Raw genomic sequence first — 23,758 nt, 5'->3', positions numbered from 1 at the left:
AAGTCCTTTGAGTACTCAGATAGAGCTGAAAAGTGCTGCAAAGATCCAATCCATTTACCAAAATATTACCATAATATTGTGTGTTTACAACTCCAAATCCTTACATCCACAGATCAAACCCAAGCATTACAATGACACCTACACAAACAGAGATATACAGATATATACTAAAAGCCAAATATCTTTTTCTATATCAGGAAAATCCCTATCTTTATTTCTGTTTTTGAATTGCTTCATGTCTGGACACTGCTTCATCTCCACACTCAACCTGTTCCAGATTTTGACTCATAAACACTAAAAAATTTTCTGGTAGTACACACATTAATAGTTTTGAAGTTGCTAAAACCCCTTAAATTACAGCTTTGTTCTCTACAGAAAACATACTTTGAATATTTCCTGGTAGCAAATTATTTTTTGCTCCAAGCAAAATGTGTGCTTTCTGGAATTTGTAATTATTGACACGGACCAGATTCATATGAATAAGCAGAGTCTCTAAGGATTTTTCTTTAAGGTTATTTTTAATATGTTATTTTTAATATATTATTTTAAATATTTTTGAGAACTATGCACAACTCTTTTTAAATTGCCTAAAATGTTGTATTTTTAAATGCAACAAAAAGCATCACAATACACAGTGTGTTTAATATTAAACTTGTAATTTAACTTGTTCATTTACAATCTAGAGGTTTACATGATCATAAACTGTGTTTTATTTTAAGAAAAAAAACTTTTTTCCTTCTAACGTTTACCGAAATACATAAGAGCGAGAGTTGACGTTCATTGGCTGCTAGTATGAGTAACTACTTCGAGTTAACCCTAACTTCGTAATTTTATTTTACTGGACTAAAGCACACTCATTTATTCACTTTACTTTGATACATTTGATAAATCGGCTACCATAACACCCCCAAAGGGCATCTTTGAGGAGTGTCTACTGCCTACGAGGTAGCACCGAGTAGCACATTCGCTGCTTAGCGACAGGTAACTACCCAGCATTTCCTTCACACGGAGCTATGCTTCCGGCGTAGAAGAAGACGCTCATCCCGTTGTGCACTTCATTGGTAGGCACTTTTATAATGGGACTCCTTTATGTAGCTAAGCTAGTGAACCCAGTTGAGCTAACAGTGCACAACAGTGCATCCGTCTTCATTTGATCTTCGCTCCTCTTAACTAGACTTTTTGACTTGTGTCTGTTAACGCTGGCAGCGGGGGCTGAGGAAACGTGACGCTTGCTAACAGAAGCTAGCTCCACTATGTTGAAGCATGGGCAGTGTAAAATACTGACTCTTTTATACTTTTCTTTGTGGTTTCAAAGAAAAGTAACTGCAAGCTGCAGATGTACGGTTTCTGCTCTATCACATCTCACTGCGCTAGAGAAAGGTTAAAGAGAGCAACGTTTCATGTCGTTTATCCATGTGCTAATAACTAATCTGTATTTAGCAAACGCGCTACACTCGGACACCAGCGTTTCCTCATTAGCTGATGCTTACTATCCCCCATGTTTATCAGAAATTCAACAGCATGTACATACAATCACTGGCCCCTTGATTTGGCACACCCTGCTAGTTTAATCTTCCGAGGTGCGTTAATTCTACGTGTCATCGATTCATCAAGGTGATGTAAACTTTTGATTCACAGTCGCTACAGATTGGCCAGTTTGCCAAGAATATATTCCCCACACCATTACACCAATACCAGTACTGTTAATACAATGCATGATGGATCCATGCTCTCATGCTGTTTTTGCCTAATTGTGATCCTACCATTTGAAAATTGAGATTCAGACCATGCAACATTTTTCCAGTCTTCAATTTTACCAGTTGTTGCCTCAGTCTCCTGTTCTTAGCAGACAGGAGCGGCACCTGATGTGGTCCTTTGCTATTATAGTCATCAACATGTTTCTTCAGAGATGCTCTCTGCATTCCTTGGTTGTAACGAGTGGTTAATGAATTACTCTTGCCTTGTGATCAGATTGATGCAATCTGGCCATTCTCCTCTGACCTCTGGCAGCAACAAGACATTTTCACCTACAGAACTGACTCTTTTCTTCCTATTGTCTTTAAACCCCAGTAGCTCAGAGCAGCCCATCTGGCATCAACAGCCATGCCTTGTTCACAGACACTTAAATCACATTTATTTATTTATTTATTTATTTAAACTTTCTATGTATCATTTTCATTATAACAACAGATAATCCAGAACAGAAAACAAAACCATGGGGCTCACTAATTCGTGTCATGATTTGTACAGTACATATCACAAGTAATTCTTATCCTCAGTATCCCCAGACTCTTAAAAATAGGAAGTCAATTTTTTTCCCCATTTATTCAGGGGAAGTTTTTTCACACTTTGGGCTATTTATATCCAAGTAATTGAGACAATTCCATGTAAATCTGATCCCAAAATGGCTTTATTTTATTACATGTCTAAAAGTTATAGGTGTGATTGGCACACAGGTTCCCACACTGCTTCCAGCAGAGCTCCAATGATTCTCAGAATTTGCTCCTTATTTTTGGTGTGATGAAAAAATGAACTAAGCATTTCCAGCCAAATATTCTCCAATTTTTGGAGCTCCTCGAGGTGTGCTGTGTTTTCAGCATTGAGTGCCAACCCTCTTGCGAAATTTCTGTATTCAGTTCTTCTTCCCATTTATTTTTAATGTAGTTAGTATCCCACTTGGTTAGTTGTCTTAGGCTCTGATATAGCTTAGTGATCATTTTTATGGGTTTCTCCTCCTTTCTGATGCTTGGTTTGAACTTCATCTCATCTTCTCTTCATGTCATCTGGAACCATGTCTACTATCCTAAATGGATTACGTTACTGCTATGTGATTGACTAATTAGATATTTCCATTAACAAGATTTATGGTTTTCTGTTTTCTAAGAACTTCTATCTCAGTGACTGTGCTCACAATGTGACGTTTGGGAATTTGACGCGTTCATATTTGAACCAGAAATGGGTAATGTCATATAATGTGATCTTATTCAGTTACCAGAACTGCAGAACTAATACGATGATCTTGCCACTCGTATTCATATATACCAGCTTCTAATCTGGCCTATGTAAAATCATAAGACGCTACAATAAAATAGTTAAATGAAACATTATTTTTAAAAGATTTACTCATTCTAAGAGTTACAATGCTCTAAAGATGCACCTGAAGACAGTCAAGATTATGACATTCTTTTTACTAAAGCGAGTATTCAACGAAAGACTTGCTTCACTGGGCAACTCACATGAGAGTTAAGGTACATAATGGTGTAGGGCAGGGGTGTCAAACTCAAATACACAGTGGGCCAAAATTCAAAACTGGAACAAAGTCGCGGGCTAACGTTAATATTTATTGAAATATATTTATTCCTCCAGATAATAAGAATGAATCTTTTCTTATGGACTCAAACATGTTTTGCTGAAAAACTGAATATGGAACAAGCAAAGCTTAATACTAAACAATATATTTATTAGCTGTATAATGCCAGTAGGCCAGCTCTAATAGTAATTTGGTATGGCTTCGCGGGCCAAATTTGGCCCGTGGGCCAGAGTTTGACACCTATGGTGTAGGGTGTGTGTTGCTGTAGCTGTTTTATGACATTTTTTAGATGAAAAGCATTCAAGCTGCACCGTACTATCACAGCAACAAATTTTCTAATCTAATCATTACCAGCCACGCACAATTTTAATGAACTCTTAGCTCCATAACTAGCTTTTTCCATGTTATTGTGTCCTTTGAGTTTAAGTCTTTGTAAATGAATTTGCTCTGTTATTCTTCATCAGCTATGAGTGTACTTGTGCTCCAAGACAAGTCTGTCACCAGAGTAAAAATGAGCGGCCTGGATCAGGACCATCGTCATCATCCCAGTTGCCGGGAAAAAACACTGGCCTCTGATTCATCCGACTCCCGTGAGCTTCCCAGTCAGCAGCTCCAAGGGCTCAAATTGGCATCACATGCAGTGCTAGAGGAAGCACAGCAAAGGGGCAGGTTAAAGTGCTCTAAATGTGGAGGCTCGAGGATGTTCTTCTGCTACACATGCTGCTCCTTAGTGGGCATGAGCCTGCAAGATGTCCCCACAGTGAAGGTTTGTAGGAGGTTAGGACTCACCTGCTTTGTCTTTTAACAGAGGCTTTCACCATTGTCTTAATTGGTTGCAAAATGCCTTTTTTAAAATTATTTAACGTTAAATATTTTGACATGATGTTGCTGAAATCCAACTCTCCCCTCGACCTGACTTTACACACTGTGTGTTACACTCAGCTTCCTGTGAAGATAGACATCATCAAGCATCCCAACGAGACAGATGGCAAGAGCACTGCCATCCACGCCAAGATTCTCGCACCCAGTGACGTCACAATATATACTTATCCCTGCATACCTGAGTACCAAAAAGATAAGGTTAGTTCTTTTTTTATCCTTGTAGTTGTGTTTTTTATCCTAAAAGAATGGAGTTCATTTAACTGTAAAACATGCTGTCTGCCTTGTACCTTATGTGGCTTCAGCTAACAATTACGTTTATGATTGATTCATCTGGAAATTACTTCCCAGAAAACTTCTTTGTATCTTCACTTGTCTTGTTTTCACTTCTCAGTCAAATAACATATTCAGTTTTCTATGACAAAACACAGAAAAGCATGTGGCATGTTTTGTTTGGAAACAGAGGTTAAATTGATCATCAAAAGTGATTTTCTCTCATCTACTAATCCATGAGTGTCAAACATATGGCCTACAGGCCAGAACAGCGCTTCAAAAGATCCCATCAGGCCTGCTGGATGGCTTGTTGGAGTGTATAATATAAAGAGTGGGGCAGCATATGTAGTTTTTGGACTTTTCTGTGTATTTAGTACCAAAAAGACTTAAAAGCTTTGAGAACTAAAAGGGATTGTGCGAACTGTTATTTTCATCCGATCCAGAGGTTGGAATCATTGTAAGTTTAAAAACTTTCTCAGTGACAAAAACATTACACAAGCCCACCATAGCAAACTGAGGAAAGGTGATTGCGCAAAGGATCTGTGCCCGTGTGTTTCACTTTCCAAGACGAAAGCAATTCTTTTGTTATTGAGCAATAGTTCTTCAGGCTTTCTGAAGGTCTTTCAAAGTTTGTCTTTGGATTTTGGCTGCTTTTTCACTCATTGTTTTTAGTCCAGTCTTTATACCTGACCGTTTTAAGAGGAATGTTTTTGGGTTTTTTTGGTTTGTTAAGCCACTCCCCTTTTGTAAACTGATGGTTCCCTTTCAGAATTTACTTTACACTAAAACAAATGGAAGTAGTTGAGAGTATTTATTATGCAGCGGCTTTTGCTAGTTTTGAACCAATGTCTGATATCACTGACTTAGCATTTTCTTTGGCATCTATTAGTCTTTTTCTTTATATTGTTGCTTACAATAATTCTCGATGCTGTGTTGAATAAACTGTATTCATTTCTATTTTAATTCAGAAATCTAATTTAAGCGTATGTTCTGAAACTGTTGCTCTCCACTAAAGTCAAATTGTAAATGTTTATCTTTTGCATTTTGTACTGTTGTTTATTCTCAGCATAAAAATCTTAGATTTTTACCCAGTCTGCAAACAATCTCCGGTGAAACATTTCTAAAAGATTTAGATTTATTTGCTGCAGCTTCATTCTTCAGTTCAAAGCTCACAGCACTTATGCAATCAGATTGTTATTTCAGCTGAATGAGTTTAGTCCACAAGCCATACATTTGTATTGTTTTTCTTCTTGTCTTCTTATTTATTTAAATCAATTGATTTAGTGTTTTCACTTTTTCAACTTTATCCCTCACCTGTCAAACAGTTTACATCCTGTTCTCTGCTTCCTAAATTTAGCCTTTTATAAATCACCCCACTGTAAAAACACGTGTTCGAGACACATATTTTGTGCCCTAGCACAGTTTGCATGATGGCGTTCCTCTCTGTCTTCGCTCGCTCCAGGTGGTGTTGGTATTCCCTGGTCCGAGGGCCGTCTCAGTTCAAGACATGATGAAGTGTTTACATGACAGGTCACACGACTCCGCTGATGAACCGTGCAGAAAGAGGTTAAAAACTGAGCAAGTTCAAGGTTCCACACGCACCTCTGAGAGCTCAGAGTCGGGGACGCCAGATGAAGCAAAAAGCTCGGTGTCAAAGGTAGATCCCCTACAGAGGGTGGTCTTCATTGACAGCACATGGAACCAGACCAATAAGATCAGCACAGACGAGAGACTGCAAGGTAATCATGAAAGATTGCATTTGAGTGGGTTTCCAAAGAACTCTTGACTGCTGGTGATTATTCACTCACAATTGAATTTACCATGATCTCATGATGTTGTGACTGACGTGTTTCTCCCCCCAGATTTGCTCCAGGTAGAGTTGAAGATGAGAAAAACATGTTTCTGGCGTCATCAAAAGGGCAAGCCGGACACTTATCTAGCTACTATCGAAGCCATATATTATTTTCTCATGGACTTCCACGAGCATTGCCTCGACGAGGACTACAGCGGAGAATACGACAACCTTCTCTTCTTCTACTCCTACCTGCACTCAATTGTTAATAAAGCCAAAACCTCTGCTGGAAAATGCTGAAGCTTCCTGTGAGGACAGACTAAAAGACATCGAACACTGTAGCTCAAGCGTTTATGTTAATTGATTCTGATTATGCAGAAAAATAATTTTTAGTTTTTGAACTCGAATGACATTTTCTTATGCATGAATGGACAACAGTGTGTATGTAGTAGTACAAAGAAAGGAATTTCTGATACATTTAAACATTTTAATTTACAAATGAGTGCACAATGACGTTTGTGTTCTGCTGTAATCACATTTGTTGCAGACCCAATAAACTTGTTTTTGTAAAATAAGTATCTCACATGCCAAATATTTTAATAACTTTTAAGTTCTTAACAATTGTACACGGCAGTAATGAGTTGTAATTAGTAGAAGGTCTCTCGGATCTTTGCTTGCAGACTGTCACAAGTCTTCTTGGCGTCTCCCAGCAACATAGATGTGTTGGGCTTGTAGAAAATGGGGTTATCTACTGCAGCGTAGCCCACACCCAAAGTACGCTTCATCACTATCACCTGGTGGTAATAGTAAGAAAAGAAGGTGGTATATGATTCGATTTTTCTTATTTTGGTACCATATCCTCAAACACATTTCATCTAATAAAGGCAGACCAACCTGTTTGGACTTCCACACCTCCAGGACCGGCATGCCAGCAATTATAGAGTTGGGATCTTCTTGCGCCGCCGAATTCACCGTGTCATTGGCACCGATGACCAGCGTCAAGTCCGTCTCTGTGGGTCATAAACATTTACACGTTTACGCACAAGGCGGATGAACTCAAACTCCAGCGCTGCACTAATCTCCCTCCACCATAAACAGAACCATGTGTGTCAGCCTGCGTGCCTGGTTGCTAAGAAAACAATGAGTGTTGTCCTAATAACTTGGCACATCCAAGTATCCAGACATAACATGTGGCCACTTCAAACGCAGATGAAAAGGAACGGATGCGTTTATTACAAGTCACCAATCAAGTAATTTAATCCCACACCTCCCTGCCAAAGTGACAGCCGTGTAACGGTAAATATAACAGATCTTTCTAGAATTTATTTTTAAAAACGGAGCTTGCCTGGGAAGTCGTCATTGATCTCATCCATCTCCAGGACCACGTCATAGGGAACGCCAGCCTCGGCCAAGAGTACGTTCAGCTGGCCGGGCATACGACCGGCCACTGGGTGGATGCCAAACCTGTTGGAGATGTTACAGCACATCACTGATTTTTCACTGAAAACCTGTCACACACACACTGATAAAAGAATGTCCTGCCTTGTGTGTGTGTATACATGTGTACAAACTAACCTCACAGTCTTGCCTTGTTCCTTCAGCATCTTCACCATATCTGCAATAGGATACTGGGCTTTGGCTGCACACAGACCCCAACCTAACAACATAAATATAGAAACTTGCAATAGCTGAGCAAATTGGCCTGTTGAACTTAGTAGGAATTTAATGGTTATATCCTATCTAGATACTCCATAATCTCTTTAGGTTGCTTGAGTCTCCTGTCAAACAGCTTTTCTTTTATTGGATGGGTGCCTGGTCATAGATAAGCATTTCACAGCTATTGTTCATTTTTAAATGACAGGCACATCAGTCCTGCAGGACAACAGTAAAGCCACATATTCATCACCCTTCATTCCTTCTTTTGTCCTCCGCCACAAGACTCCTCTCTGTGTTAAATCATAGCAGTCAAAAGTCTGAGAGACATTTTTCTAAGGAAAACTTTTGCATGTGTGGTGTGCATTGGGGTCCCCTGCGTGCAAAGAGCTAGTTACCGTCTGTCTGCATAACCCCTGCTTAACCCTGGTGGTCAGGTACCTTCTAGAGTTCAGCATTACCCCTAATCGAGTTTTTCCAAGCCAGTGACTTGTATCCTGTATCTTCTATAATTCCCCAGACAGCCGGAGCCTTCTGTTTCCTCACTGCCGTGCTTTGTTGTTGACAGCACATGGAGAGTCTGGACCGAATAGCCCTTATGATTTTTCACTGTTTCTCTAATCAAACCAGCATGTTCGACCACACAGCTGTCTCTGCACCGATTCGGAGCCATTGGAAAAAAAACAACAATCCTGGTATCCAAGCTACACGGAGTGGTTCCTCTCGCACAGGCCGTTCAACAGCTACTCATTTGTCAGACAAGTCTGGCTTTTTCTGCTTAATAAATCATGATGTGGGCATTATCTCACACTCTGAAATCCAAACCACCATTATTTAGGCCCTGTGGACAGTTTGTGAACAAACTACTCCCTCTTGTGGTCACTACAGTTCAGCATTCTGAGTTTAATGAAAACGCTACCATCAGATGCCTGACCATTTCCAAGTACTCTGCAAAACATTTGGGCTTTCCCAGAGCAGTTTTTGATCTCACAGAGCAACTTTTTTTGGTCCAGTGAAAGCAGTTATGTGGGAGATAGATGATATACTAATGTACTAAACTAATGATCTGAAAAATGACATTTGGACTCCACGCCATCTACTGACAGGAGCACCAATATAAATCTCTTATGTTAGTCCAAGTTTCTTTCTGCACCTGTCTGCACCTGTCTCTAAAGGGCTCCATCTGTTTCCAGCACCGTCTCCCCACCCTGGGGGAAAAAAGTTTTTCTACTTCTTATGTAGAAGATTTAAAGCTTCCACCAAAATTTGCTTACAGACAAAGTAGCAAAATCACAAAAGTAGCTGACCTTTGAAGAAAAATATAAATCATGGTGGAGCATTCTTCCAATGCACTGATTGCAAGCTGGCTTTAGCCCAAATTTTAACAGTTTATATCAGTTTACATAATATTTTGTGCAGCACTAAAAATGTTTTTTTCCCCCAGATGAAACAACTTATAGCTAAGGACTTCAAAATTGAGGAAACTTTGGGTGAATCACCGTTTTATCTAACTTGCTACCTGATTTTTATGTCTGCTTAAGATTTAATTAACCACTGATAACACAACACACCTGAAACCATTGTTGGAGTGCCAAAAACAGTTTCTTAAATGGTCACAGAAACTTCCCGTTTGTTTTTTTTTTAAGGACATTATCAGTCTCTTAAATAAACAAGAGACTGATAATCCCAGCCCACCAGCTTAAGTGGGCTGGGATTTCGACCAGTCCAGCCCACTTAAGCTCAAAGTAGGCTGTACATGGCACAATGTAAAATGAGTTTGACATCCTTCCTTTAGCCCTGCAGGACATTTGTAATGCTTATCTGATAAATAATAATAATAATGGCACGCTCTGACACAGCCAATTTAAAACAATAATAAAATCAAAGATCCAGTTCAGTGAGTAAGATTGCATTATTTTACCTGCATGTTACATAGTATACACAGTAGACATTTATTATGCATTTTCTTAGTGCATTATGCTCAAGTTGTTCTCCATATTAGACATGGCCCAATGACTCGTCATTTAAAAAAAAAAAAAAAAAAATTAAGTATCTTCATTCACTGCAACCTGGAATCCCTCCCCAATCAAACAGGGTGTTACACCAAAAACCTCCTTAGAATAGCTTTGGTCACTAGATTGCTGTGGTCAACCATATTTTGCCACCATTAACTATAAGAGCAGCGCAAGGTTATCACCAGCAGGTTGGGGGAAAACAAACAAAAATAAAACAGCACATTTTCCCTATCAGCCTGTAGTTGCCAGAAAGTCACTGTCAAACCTCTAGGCTTTTACGAGTAAGGTCTTCATTCACTTGATCCTACATGACGACACAGGATCCTCCTTTCTCTCTCTTCTCCTTTCGGCTGCTTCCTGTAGTGGTCGCCACAGCAATTCATCTGCCTCTATCTCACCCCTCCCCAACATCCTCGTCTGTCACACCCACCCTCTGCATGTCCTTCTTCACTACATCCATGAATCTTCTCTGTGGTCTTTCTCTTTTCCTCTTGCCCGGTAGCTCCATCTTCAACATCCTTTGTCCAATATATCCACAATTCCTCTTTTGCCCATCTCCAAACTATATCAGCTTTGCATCTCCAACTTTGTTTCCAAACTGCTCAACCTGCTCTGTTCCTCTGATGTACCCAATGAAAATCTTAGCATCTTCAGCTCTGCCAACTCCATTTACGCTTCCTATTTTCTAGTCTCCAAACTGTACATTACAGCAGGTCCCTCTACCATCTTGTAAACCTTTCCTTTCACTCCTGCTGCTATCTTTCTGTCAAAAATCATCTCAGTCTTTCCACTATCCTAAATCTCCACCCTGCCTGAACTCTTTTCTTCACCTCTCTTGTGCACTGTCCATTGCTTTTGGATGGTCGGATACACTGCTAATCAAACTAGATAGTGCAACCTAATAACTAAATACAGTCACTTACAAGTGCGGTACTATTGTGGTAATATAGGTACCTACATTAAATGAAACAAACTGATAAAAGATCAGTTTCACAGATTGGTAACTTTTTCTAACCAACCAATGACAAAGCTGAAAATTACATTCCTCAACAGTGCTTCGAGACATCTGTAAAACAGTGTGTACCTGGGGTAATGATGATGTTGTTGGCTTCTTTGATTATGTCAATGGTTTGGTCCACATTGACCTCGGTGTGAGTGCCAACAATCTCCATGGGCTTACCACCCAGTGTTGAGGTGGTGCCGTACCCGCCCAGGATCACGTTTGGCAGGGAGCGGTTCATAGCCTTGAGGAAGAAGCAGCCCAGTGACATGTTTGTATCCTTTTACTTCATGCACAATGCTGGAAATGTGCATCTACTCACCACACACATGATGTAGGAGAGGATTGCACCAGAGGAGCCAATCAGCGCTCCAACAATTGTCATGAGATTGTTGTCAAGCAAGAAGCCTTCAGCACATAGAGCCCATCCTGAGTAGCTGTTCAGCACAGTAATGACCACAGGCATGTCAGCGCCTCCGATGGCTGCTGTTAGCGTTACACCCTATGACAGGTTGAATCAGAAAAACAAAACAAAAAACAAACAAATATTTTAACATATTCCAAGTTAGATAAAACAATACTTACATTAAAAATCAACTGCTGAAATGTAAATTCACTGAAAGAGATGTTGCCAATTCCCCCCCGCCTGTTTGCAGCTTTAATAATGGTCACAAACTCACCATGACAGTGGAAAGCCCAGACACTCCCAGCAGGCACCCCATGCCAGTACCATAACTGGAACTAAGCATAAAGGGCACCATGCCTCCAACAGATGCTGCCATCAGACTGGCATTCAGCATGTGCCGTCCAGGTAGCAGCAGGGGGGCAGAGTTCAAAAGACCTACAACCAAAAAACACATTTTTCAGAGAGGGAAGAGAGTGTTCTCACATTTTTGTAGGGGTTAAAAGGAACAAGACAAAAAAAGTGAGCGTGCTTCTCTTTAACCAGTGTCAGGTGTCTTTGAACCCTCAGACTTATCTGCGAAAGCCTCTAATCAGCTGTCTGAGCATCTGTCTCATCCACAAATCAGCCAGCAACCCTCTACCAACCACAGCCATCCAGTCACTGGCCTGCCCTTCCCATAACAAATTACCAGAGAGCTTCTCATGTGTTCCTCTTGATTGGTTGGCCTAAAGCGCAAATTAGAGAGTGCTGACACTTACACAGAAACTCCTGGATTTAAGAGGGGATCTTTGGCTTTCAGTAGATGAAAGGAACAATCAGCAGCCGGCCAGACAACCTGATGTGTTTTCATAGAGATTTGTGTGTAATAAGAAGAGCTATGGTCAGATCTGACAGGGACTGACCTTGTCAGATCTGGACTGACAATGTGCAAATGAGAGATTAGTGTCAGATCGATTACCTTGAAGCTTGCCATAGGCGACCAGTGATCCACTGAATGTGACGCCTCCGATGTAAGTACCCAGGTAAGCCACAGTCTTGAGCACACCTGCAGCTGGGTGAGTATCCAGGTGAGGGTACTCAATCATATACTCGGCAATGCATGTGAGAACAGCCGCCAGGCCCACAAGGCTGTGGAAAGCTGCCACAAGCTGGGGCAAGTCTGAGATTTCAATACGCTTGGCAATGGTCAGACCTGTAGTTGAGATATGAAGAAAGTAAAAAAACATTTTTTTTTAAAAAAGCAGCCAAAAAAGTCAAACACCAGAACTACACTTCGCATGCACATTGGCAGAGTCTGACTGCTAGAAACATTTAGGGCATTGAAAAACAAACAAGCAAAAAAACAACATGAAATTAAAAGAAAAGGAGAAGAAAGAAAGAAAGAAAGAAAAAAGGGGGGAAATGGTTAAAAGGCAGACACCTGCTTCTAGTTATGGGGCCTGTTCTTCAAAAGGTAATCCTAGGAGTTCAAAGTTGAGGATTTAATTGAGTTTTCTTGAAAACTAAGCAGCTCTTAATGCTGTGTGTATGTGCTCATTCTTAGGATGATTACACTGCCATTCATCTTCCTGCTTCTTAAATTACAATTAACATGTACAACAGAGTGATTGATGCATGTTATGAATTAGCAATACTTCTTCAGAAGACTGGAGGAGCTGCATGCAAAGCTAATAACGAAACAACCGCTAGACTTCAGAGGAGTCATGCTGAAACTTTATCAATTTATTTTTTATTGAAAACTGAAACCTTGAGGTGCTATGTTATTTGCAAGTCTCCTTCACATGACCTAATGAAACAGCAGGGCATACCACTTGAGTTGTTCCAAGACCAAATTAGAAGCACTGTGAAGCTACAGTGGGCATTTTGCAGCACAAGAGTTTTTGTTTTTTTTTTCTGGGGGGGGGGGGGGGGGGGGGGGGCAGTTTAAGTAAAGAAACATCAGTGAACACAATATCATGATATCCATTTTAGTTGCATGGAGCCACCTACCCAGGGTTCCCCCACCGGCCATAGCCAGAGACATCTGAGACAGCAGCTCCGGTGAGGGTTTGAGGGCACCGAGGGTGGCAGCAAGGCCCCCTGCCACTCCCATCATGCCGAGGGCGTTCCCCAAACGACTGCTGCTCTGGGTAGACAGGCCGGCCAGCGCCCCGACACAGCAAAAACCTGAGCCCAAGTACATCATCTGAGGAGAAAAAGTGAGAATCAGCATTTTATCATAGCTATGTGTTGAGAATGGATCAATAAGTCATCTTTAGGTCATCAAAGAATCGAGAAGCAGGATAAAAATTAGTTTAAAGATGAGAGGCAATTCCAAATGAAAGCTTCTGATCTAGACCTGAGATCAAAGTGGACCCAGTCTGTTAATCTACAGCGTTTGTTTTTGTTTTTTTTAAATAGTCTTACATTCTACTTAATATCTTTGCATGGCTCACACTTAAAGAAAATCCCTATATAGCCTCTACCAGGCCTTGATGCAGCCCCACAGTGAACTCCCTCAAAGAAAAGATATGAATAGCAGGTGGGTTGGTTTCTGTGCTCAAGCCAGAACTGTGTACCTGACATGACCATAATGAGAGTTTCCCCATCTCACTGACATCATGCAGAGCCAAGAGTAGAAAGGACAAAAAAACCAAAAAACAAAAAATAAAACAACAACACATGTTTAAAACACATCCACTACTGCAGTAACAGAATCTATGTGAGAGAAAAAATATATATAAAAAGCTTAATAGGTTCTCTAGGGCACATCGTTCAAAACCAGCTGAGAGATCCTCCCAGTACAGCATGCCCAAACACTTCACCTTAGAGGTCTCTAACCAGATGCATCTCAGAAAATTCAAATATTTAAAAGAAGTTCAGTATTTCCCATCAGTTAGTTACAACAACCGTAGTTTGCCTCCACCAGTGTGTGAATGCGAGAGTGAATGAATAGTGGCATTGTAAAGCGCTTTGGGTGCCTTGAAAAGCGCTATATAAATCCAATCCATTACTAGTAGAACAGTAAATACCTGTAAATGATTCAGCCTACTTAATACACACAACCACAATCATGGAGAAGACTGCTGACTGGACACTTGTATAGATGATTATCACTGATTCTCTTCTCAAGTAGGACATCTCAATAGGTCATTAATATAGCACATCAAAACACGTGAATGGAAAGTTGACTGAAATGGAAAAGTGTGGTAGTAACAAGAAAAATGTCCACAGGTAATAGGGACGCCTGCAGCCTTGAGAGGTTTGTTAAAAAAGAAGTTGATTCAAGAGCTTTGGAGAACGAGTGGACTGAGGCTGGGGTTTGATCTTCCTAAAATCAAACAAAGATCAGAGACAAAGTCAAAAAGCATCTTACCTGGGTCAATCTGACAAATTACTGGACTATTGTGCAGTGGTCCGAAGCCTTTCTTTTCAGATGAAAGTAAATTTCGCTTTTTATTTCTAAATCAAGGTCCAAGAGTCTGGGGGGAGCGCAAAGAGGCACACAAGCCGAGGTGTTTGAAATCCAGAGTGAATTTCCTGCAGTCTGATGGTTTGAGATGCCACATCATCTGCCGGTGTTGCTGATAGTTGGTCCACTGTGTTTTATCAACTCCAGAGTCAGTGCAGCTGTCTGCAAGGAGGCTTTAGAGAGCTTCAAGTTTCCATCTGCTGACAAGCTTTATGGAGATGTTGATTTTCTTTTCCCAGCAGGACACGTCACCTTCAGAAAGTGCCAAAACTAGTACCAAATGGCCTGCTGACCATGTTATTACTGTGCAAGACGGGCCAGACAACTTGACCTGATGAGAAACACCTGATCCAATACAGACTAGCTAACAAAGTAGCATGGGCTTCCGAAACAACTCAACAGATCCACAAGCGGATTGCCTCCATGGCAACCTGATGCAGTAATTCATGCAAAGGAGCAACAATCAAGTACTGAGAGCAAGAACGAACACACTCTTCAGAAGTTGGACATTTCTGTATTTGAAATCCTTATTTGATCGCGCTTAACTTTTCTATTAAACTGACATAACTGCATTTATGTTCATAAATGGTAAGCCATATTTAAAGTTAACATAATATTTCAGTTTCAGTCTAATAAATATAGAAATTAAATTATGCATTCATTTCATGGTATCCTCATTTTGAAAGATACAGATTTATACATGAAATTAAACGCACTTCCTAGCAAGCAGAGGTCACCACACTAAAGTACCAGACAGAATACCATATACTCTACAACAGCGGTCCCCAATCCCCGGGCCACGGACTGGTACCGGTCCACAAGTTGTTGGGTACAGGTCCGCGAGAGTTATGGCTCGGGTGTGAAATTTATGGTTTTCAGGGTTTTTATCATTAACTCTGTTTCCCTGAGTCTTTTCCCGTGTCTTATGAATAAAACTTTTTTGCTACCGGTACAGGTTTTATTTTGTTGTACTAATCCAAGACATCTTAAAAGCCGGTCCGTGAAAATATTGTCAGACATAAACTGGTCTGTGGCACAAAAAAGGTTGGGGACCGCTGCTCTACAACCAATTAATTTCACTGTCAAGCTACTTAATGCACATTATATTAAGTAGGGGATTGTCAGTGGAAACAAATCTGAGTGAGATAACATGATGTGCATCGTCTCACCTGCTCGATGCTGTACCCAGCAGCCACAGAGGCTCCATATCCTCCAACAAATGTAGCCCCAGGCAGCAAATACAGGTAATTGTACTCAGGGGGGTCGGTGGGGCGTTTAAACATGTCCAGCATCCTCTGGGTGATCAGAAAACCACCTGCACAGGTGCAGAAATAAATTAATGAATTACCGTTCTCATTTGTTTGGGTGGGAAATTATTTATGTTCACTGAAGCCATTTTTGTGTCCAGTGTTGAATGTCACACCAGCAATGTTGATAGAGGAAACAAAGGCAGCAGCCAGAGCAAGACTCTCGGGCAGGGAAGAAGGTGTGAGACCTCCACCCATCAGCACCAGGCCTCCCACCGCAGTCAGACCTGACAGAAAGGAATTTGTTAACAAATAAAAAGGAATCACTCAAATATCACCACATCTATACAGGTTTTTATGACTTTAATGAGTTCTGACCTGAGATGGCATTGGTGACGGACATGAGAGGTGAGTGCAGAGCGGGGGTCACACCCCACACAGTGTGGTATCCCACTATCCCACCCAAACCAAAGGTGGTGACCATCTGAGTGAAAGCAGCATTGGGCGAGATGATGCCCAGAGCCAGACAGGTAGACAGGCCTAGAGAGAGACAGAGCAAGGCAGTGTTGCTGTTGCTATGTTTGTGCTTTCCCTGCTGCTGTAGTTTCAAGTTTGGTTTCCAGTCCCTTTTTAACCATTAAAGGAATGGAATAACTGAATAAGACAAATAAACATGTCGTTTTATTACCAGCTATTATGATTCATAGTTTCTCTGAAAGAAGTGAAGCGAAATGTTTGAATTTACTGAAAAATATATTCATCGCTGTGCTCGGTTACAGAGGGGCTTCCAAAGGTCACAGTAAGATCTGTTACAATGACTTGTTTTAAAAATGGAAAAATGACAAAGTCAGACTGGAAAGTAAAGGATTTTTCCCCTCATGAATCTTACAATGAAATCCCAAAGAGACATGCTTAAATTGCAAATTGCTTTTCTTGTCCACATACAAAAGGTTTCCAGTACATATCCATTATGTAGAAAAGTAGTCCCACTTTACATTTCTTAGTTTTTGGCATACTTGCCATACCCAAATGTTTCAGATCAAACTGATTTTAATATTGGATAACCTGAGTAAACAGGTTTTTAAGGGGGGAAAAGGCCATCCCAACCTACCTGAAACTTCTATGTGAAAAACCACCTCCCCCCTAAATGTAATAACTGGTTGAAACATCTTTGGCAGCAAGAACTGCAATCAAGCATGTGCAAAAACTGGAAATGGGTCTCTCGTGACTGTGGAGGGATTTTGGCCCACTCTTCTTTGCAGAATTGTAATTTAGTCACATTGGGGGATTTGAGCACAAATAACCTGTTTAACCTCCTAAGACCCAAACTCTTTCATGGTATGCATTTTTAATTTCTCTTGGGAGATTGGGAGCTGATGAATGTAACAACAAAGAATTACGCTTTTTTTTTTTACGGATTTTTGTTTCTGAGAAAAATAAGAGCCACATATGAGGACATTCACATTAAATTTCGATTGAACAGTGGCAGCATGATGTCCTCGTAAGTGGATATCAGGCCCTTGTAGAGCAAAATTTAGTATTTTGGTCTAGACAACCCAAAATGTGATGTCCACATATATGGATGCCAGGTCCTAGGAGGTTAAGGTCAAGCATCTAAATCTGATTCAAGTCCACAATTTGATTATACAACTCCAAAACCTTCATTTTGTTTTTTAAGACATAAAGAGATGGACTTTCTGGTGTGTTTTCAGATCACTGTCCTTCTACATAACCCAAGTGTGCTTGAGCTTTGGGCTATAAACTCATGGCCAGACATTCTCCTTCAGGATTTTCTGGTAGAGAGCAGAATTCATTGTTCCATCAGTTATGGCGAGTTGTACAGGTCTTGAAACAGCAAAGCAACCCCTGACCATTACATCACCACCATGTTTGACTGCTGGTATGATGTTCTTTTCATGAAAGGCTGTGTATGCCAGATGTAACTGGACTCAGATCTTCCAAAGATTGTTTTAACTTTTACCTGGAAGGCCAGGTAGGTTTGGGTAGCTTTTTTCCTTAATAAATGAAATAATCATTTAAAAACTTCGGCATTTACTGAAGTTATCTTTGTCTAATATTAATGTCACACTAACACAAACCATTTAAACTAGGGGTGTCCAACTTGAGTCCTCGAGGGCTACTGTCCTGCAGCTTTTAGATGCATCCCTACTCTAACACAGCTGAATCAGATGGTTGGATTACCTCTTTTCAGCATGCCATCCAGTTTGGCAAAGGCCTGATAACAAGCCAGTATTTGATTCAGGTGTGTTGGAACAAGGATGCGCCTAAAAGCTGCAGGACAGTAGCTCTTGAGGACTGGAGTTGGACACCTCTGATTTAAACCAAAAGATAGTGAAAATTGACATTTTACTTTAATTGGATTATTTGCATGCTTTAATTTCAGCACAAATTAATGTTTTACACAGAACAAATCCTCTCAGTGAAGCTAAATAAAGCAGTGCTAAATGTCCCAAAAGTCTGAATACTTCTGTGGTTGTGTTTAACCTGCAGTGTAGACACCAGCAGAGGTCATGGTGCGGTTGAAGGGCGAAACAGACGCCACTTTCTCGGCCTCCAACTCTGCGACCGTTTTCTGTTTCACCGGCGATGGCGGGACTGTTTTTGGAAGGGGTGATGGGAACATGTTCTTGCCTTCCTGAATGCACCAGAAAACACACAAGAAGACCAGAGTGAGGAGAGAGGAGTCCACAAAAGATTTGCGTGAGAAACAGACATCAAGACTTTCGCACAGTGGGAGAGCTCTCGAACATGAACTCGTTGACGGCACAGGGGATTACGCTAAACAAAAAAGCAATCACGAACCAGTTAGCAGTGGTTTTGAAAGATAAATTCTCCTTTAAGGGGCTGAATAATGCTTAGTGTAACAAGAGGTAAGCTGATATGTCCTATTGAGGTTGCGTGCTTATTCTGCCATAAACAATGTGTCAAAGCTAAATTCCTGGAAAAGTGTATTTTGAAACGTTCATAACATTCTTGCTGGGATCCAACTTGAGCTATTCCCAGCTGGGACTCTGTTTTGGTACTCAATTGGCGCTCTATCCAAGCATGACAGGATCTGACAGCGCATGCTGAGAGGGAAGGAGGGATGCCAGTGGGGATGGAAGCTGACAGGAGACAGTCACACGAAAAAAAAAAAAACTCCACCTTCATAACAAGAGTCCCACGGATGACGTGGTCAATTGTTCCATAATCAAATTCTTCTTTGGGCTCATAGTGGAAGTATTCCTTGTCTGGACTAATGGCCTTCAGAAGCTTCAGTATGTTGTTTGAATATAGACTGCTGGCTTGGGTGGCCATGCGGCTGGGCAGGTCTGAGTAGCCGATGTGTGTTACTCCCTAGTTAACAAAAAAAGTACATTATTCATACATAAATAAATCATATATATCCCAAATCAGAAATACATCTTTTGCATTCCTTAAAATTATCCAGTTTATCCAAATGTGCAAGCTAGGCCAAAACGTACCCTGTAAACATGCAGCTGTCCGGGCTTTGTGGTCTCGATGTTGCCCCCTGCCTCTGCAGCTAGATCCACCACTACAGAGCCATCCTTCATAGACTCTACAAACTCCTTTTTGATCAGTATGGGTGCACGCTTCCCTGAGTGAGCATAGGACCACAGGTAGAAAGGAATGAGATGCATCAAACAGCATCATGCTGTCTAACAAAGAGGATAGTCAATCCATATTAAAGATGTAGTGACCCTCATGAAAGCGACATTATGGGGTTGATGGGGCTTAAGCCATAGACCGTATAGAAAAATTGGATGAGGCCACTGTGCCATCATACGTTGGTTAGTTAGATCTAGTTGCAAAGTCCAAAGCGGAGGCTTTTCACCATCGTCACCTCTTTTGAAAGTGATGAGTGAGGGGCAGACTAGCAGACAATTTACTCAGAGTCAGCAGATAAAATTATACGTTGCTTATGTTTAGGACCAACTCCCACCAAGCCTACTGAGTCCTTAGCTGCTAGATTAAATAAAATGAGCCAACAGCGAGTGAAATTCTCAGCACACTTGCAGAGCAATATTTCATATGTTCATCTCTAATTGACGTTCAGTGTTGCTGTGGAAAAGATGAAATAAAAGCAAACAGTGATGAAACTTTTGATGCCAAACGATAAAGGCAAAAGTGGCTTAAAGTACCGATGTGACTCACCGGGAATCAGGGCAGTGCTGACAACAATGTCGACCTCTTTACACTGCTTGGCAAAAAGAGCCATCTCAGCCTCGATGAACTCCTTTGACATCTCCTTGGCATAACCGCCAACACCCTCGCCAGACTCTTTGAGGTCTACTTCTAAAGGCTCAGCCCCAAACGACTTGAACTGCTCCAGAGCAGCTGGCCTGAAAGTCAAGAAGCAGCCAGCCTATCAGCAAAATTCTGTCCATCATTAATAAGCCTGCAGTTTAAGGCGTTGCCAACCTTATACCTGGTATCAAACCCTCTGACTATGGCTCCCATTGACTTAGCTGCCCCGGCTGCTGCCAAACCAGCCACTCCACCTCCAATAACCAGGACCTGTTTACAACAGAAACACCCAAATGTACCAAGGTTTCACTTCACACTTCATTTTTTATTTTAAGTATACTGAAAGGAAAGAAAACGCTGTACTGACTGTCGAAATAGATCATGCTTGGTTGAGTAAAACATAGACTATTACCTTAGCTGGAGGCACTTTTCCTGCAGCTGTAATCTGACCAGTAAAGAACCTGCCAAAGTGGTTGGCAGCCAGAACCACAGCCTTGTACCTACATAACAAAAACTCAAGTCACATTTACATTAAGTAAACAAACAGATGAAATCTGGACTTAAAAATACATTTTTGTTTACCCAGCAATGTTAGCCATGGAACTGAGTGCATCGTAGCCTTGTGCAATGGTAACTCTGGGCACCTGATCCATGGCCAGCACAGTGCTCTGCCTCTGTGACAGCTTATTCATCAGCTTCTGGTTCTGTGCTGGATAGATGAAGCTCACCAGGGTGGATTTGGGTTTCAGGAGATCTACCTCACTCAAACTGGGGGCTCGAACCTAAAAAGAAAAAAAAAATTATTTTTCCACTCACAATTAAATATAACTGACAGATATGTGGATCTAGTTTGCTTATGTAGCAGCAAATCAAAACATCAGTGTTCATGTTCACAAAGTTCCCACCCACCCACCCTAAGCTGTATACGATGTCCTCAAGAGCAAATACTTTTAATACACCTGGCTGTGAGCCCCACCTGTAAATGGATTAAACTTTCTTATTCCAGCCACTCTGAAGAAAGACGGAAGCTAAACTGAGGAGCGACAATAAAACACAGTTTAAGATAATGAAGGAATATTTTGAACTATGAGTCCTGAAAAGCTGCTGTAGTGGAATAGCTTTGAATTTGAAATAAGTATTATAAGTCTCTTTTAACCAGCTAATGTGTGTCATCTGGCTTCATAAATAAATACAGCTGAGCTTTGACTGCACAGAAAGGCTAATTTGTTTCATAATAACACTTAACACTGACAGTGGCATGTATAAGGTGAAAAGCACAGGCCCTAGAACAGAATCCTGTGGAACTGTATAATGAACTTTTGTCTGTGAGGAAGACTCATTAGCCAGGTGTTACTCAAACCAGAGGAGAGTGGTTACTTTGACTGGAACATATCAGGAAGCTCAAAGTGATCATTGGTGTCAGATGCTGCACTGAGATGAGTCTATAGTATGAGGCCTTAAGAAGATTGGTGGTGATTCTGAGCTGTGAAGCTGCAAAGAAGAGTCTGATCTGCGGACCAAAGTGTGCCGGGTACGAACCTTAAGGACCAAGTCTGAGCCGAGGGCTCCCTTAACATCAGTAATGGTGGCTCCAGCATCTCTGTACTGCTGATCTGAGAACTTTGATTCGTCCCCAGCGCCGCTTTCCACCTGCACCCTGAAGCCCTGTTTGACCAGCGCCTGCACCCCAGCCGGAGACAGCGCCACGCGACGCTCATTCTGTAACGTCTCCTTAGGAACTCCAACCACCAGGTCCTTGTAGAGCACACCTGAGGACAAAAAAACAAAACAAAAAGAAAAAAAAGAAAGGGGGAAATAAAACAATGCAGCCGAGAGTGAAGAACTTGGAACTTGTCACACAAAAAAAAAATATATACACAACAAGACATAAGTTTATCTTCGTTTACACAACAACGCAGCAGGCATGCGTGTACAGCTGAGATTTGCGTTGCTGGAAACAGTGTCAGGTTACACATTTCTCTCCCTACATGGTGTGGTGACCTCGCCACCATGGAGACATTTTAGCAGGTGATTGGCACCAGGCCAGCACACACACACAGAGGCCCTGCAGCCCTATGCAGACACACTCCAAAGCCAAACTTAAAAGATTTCAGCAACTCAAAACTTTGACGAACACTGTGCCGTGTGCCTCGCACACAGCACCGGCTCCATACAGGCTGTCATCAGAATCAGCCGCACTGCTGTCAAGTTTTTACATGTCACCTTTAACTGACCTCTCGTCCGCTCTCACATGTTAGCAGCTCTCACGAGCAAAGCCGCCATCTGCTTTATAGCAGCTTTCCCTATTTTGAGAACATCTCTAGCAACCTGCTGCAAACAGTTTGTGATCTGCAGTGGAAGTTTTCCACTCCTTTGGCCGGCCGGAGCTTGTCCTTGAGTGAACCGTTACGCTCTCATTCCTCAAGTCAGACACGAGAAAGCACGCAAGCCCAGCCTGTCCTCTGTGAGAACACTGTAAAGTGAAGCAGAGAGATTTGTAAATTTCCTACCTCTGGAGGCCTTTTGGTCCCTTAACACAGGGAAAGTCCTGAAATGCCTCCTTCCAGGGAACTTCAGATGGACCCCTCGCTGGGACAGAATGACAGAGGAGCTACAGATGCAGCGGAGAAGGGTCGACATGGCTGCTGAGCGTCCGCCCTGAGGCTCCTAAGCTCTTGATTACGAACACAAACAAGGAGAAGGAGAGGTTGACGATAAGGCGACACTACTTCTACATCTGCTGTCAAATAAAAAAGAACATAATTTTTTAAAAATACCCTCAAAGCAAGTCCCGGGCCCCCCGTTCCCCAAGTCACACACTCAGACTGTGTGTGCTGCGAGGCCTACAAACAGCAGAGTGACATTTCAGCCGCACACACACACGCAGAGCAGGGGGTTGATTACACACTCCAGGCTTCTCTTCGCGAGAACTGGAATTATGACGGCACAGGGGGGAAAGTGTGCCAAGTGTGGCCTGGTTGTTGTGAGCCAGAGAAGAGCAACCAGTGTGCAGATAACAAAGGGGGGGCTGGAGGGGGGACAGCTCAGACACAGTCAAGACTGGAAAAAATGTGGTGTTTACAAATGTTGGTCTGTCTTATATAAAGACAAACAATGCCACAACCAGAAAGACAAAACAAAACACAGGACTGTGGAAACTTGTCATACTTTGGTTGATGTTTTGATTTCTGAGTCACAACAACGTTTTGTTGTTTACCTTCCCTCCCATTCATTCATTCATTCATTCATTCATTTTACTGAATCACACTCAAATCACTGCTCCTCATTCTCCAGTAATCTAGTCACACACTCAAAGACCGGCTGATGGACTTGCTTGTTCTCACACTTGCCTTTCAGGTTTCCAGAAAGAGCGGGTTTAACAGCAGTGTCACCTGCGAGGTTCCTATACCTCCAAAATCCTTCCCGTCTGCTTGCAAGGAGAGACAGACGACCTTCCACAGTT

General features: G+C 41.6%; 2 protein-coding genes across 5 annotated transcripts; one reads left to right on the top strand and one right to left on the bottom strand.

Moving 5' to 3' along the window:
- Positions 1–867: 867 nt before the first annotated feature.
- On the top strand, positions 868–7,035 carry dtwd1 (DTW motif tRNA-uridine aminocarboxypropyltransferase 1). 3 transcript variants are annotated; one of them, XM_085158596.1, is made up of 5 exons: positions 868–981; positions 3,775–4,076; positions 4,253–4,390; positions 5,925–6,201; positions 6,325–7,035. In XM_085158596.1, the coding sequence occupies exons 2-5, from the start codon at positions 3,777–3,779 to the stop codon at positions 6,552–6,554; spliced, it is 945 nt and encodes a 314-aa protein (XP_085014722.1). In that variant the 5' UTR covers positions 868–981; positions 3,775–3,776; the 3' UTR covers positions 6,555–7,035. The 3 variants fall into 3 exon arrangements, with proteins under 3 accessions (XP_085014722.1, XP_085014706.1, XP_085014715.1); XM_085158580.1 differs by having other exon boundaries at positions 933–1,061; XM_085158589.1 differs by lacking the exon at positions 868–981 and adding an exon at positions 1,068–1,614.
- nnt2 (nicotinamide nucleotide transhydrogenase 2) lies at positions 6,721–23,758 on the bottom strand. 2 transcript variants are annotated; one of them, XM_085158554.1, is made up of 22 exons: positions 23,646–23,758; positions 22,806–22,969; positions 21,835–22,064; positions 20,878–21,077; positions 20,708–20,795; positions 20,477–20,565; positions 20,203–20,390; positions 19,512–19,645; positions 19,192–19,383; positions 18,532–18,682; positions 16,405–16,566; positions 16,203–16,313; positions 15,949–16,094; positions 13,318–13,513; positions 12,287–12,520; positions 11,603–11,763; positions 11,245–11,424; positions 11,007–11,166; positions 7,830–7,911; positions 7,600–7,718; positions 7,149–7,264; positions 6,721–7,048 (listed from the first exon to the last, which is right to left on the bottom strand). In XM_085158554.1, the coding sequence occupies exons 2-22, from the start codon at positions 22,933–22,935 to the stop codon at positions 6,902–6,904; spliced, it is 3,216 nt and encodes a 1,071-aa protein (XP_085014680.1). In that variant the 5' UTR covers positions 22,936–22,969; positions 23,646–23,758; the 3' UTR covers positions 6,721–6,901. The 2 variants fall into 2 exon arrangements, with proteins under 2 accessions (XP_085014680.1, XP_085014671.1); XM_085158545.1 differs by having other exon boundaries at positions 23,073–23,652.

Source organism: Neolamprologus multifasciatus, chromosome 1 (genome assembly GCF_963576455.1).
Source record: "Neolamprologus multifasciatus chromosome 1, fNeoMul1.2, whole genome shotgun sequence".
Taxonomy (NCBI): domain Eukaryota; kingdom Metazoa; phylum Chordata; class Actinopteri; order Cichliformes; family Cichlidae; genus Neolamprologus; species Neolamprologus multifasciatus.
This window is presented reverse-complemented; position numbering and strand designations above follow the sequence as displayed.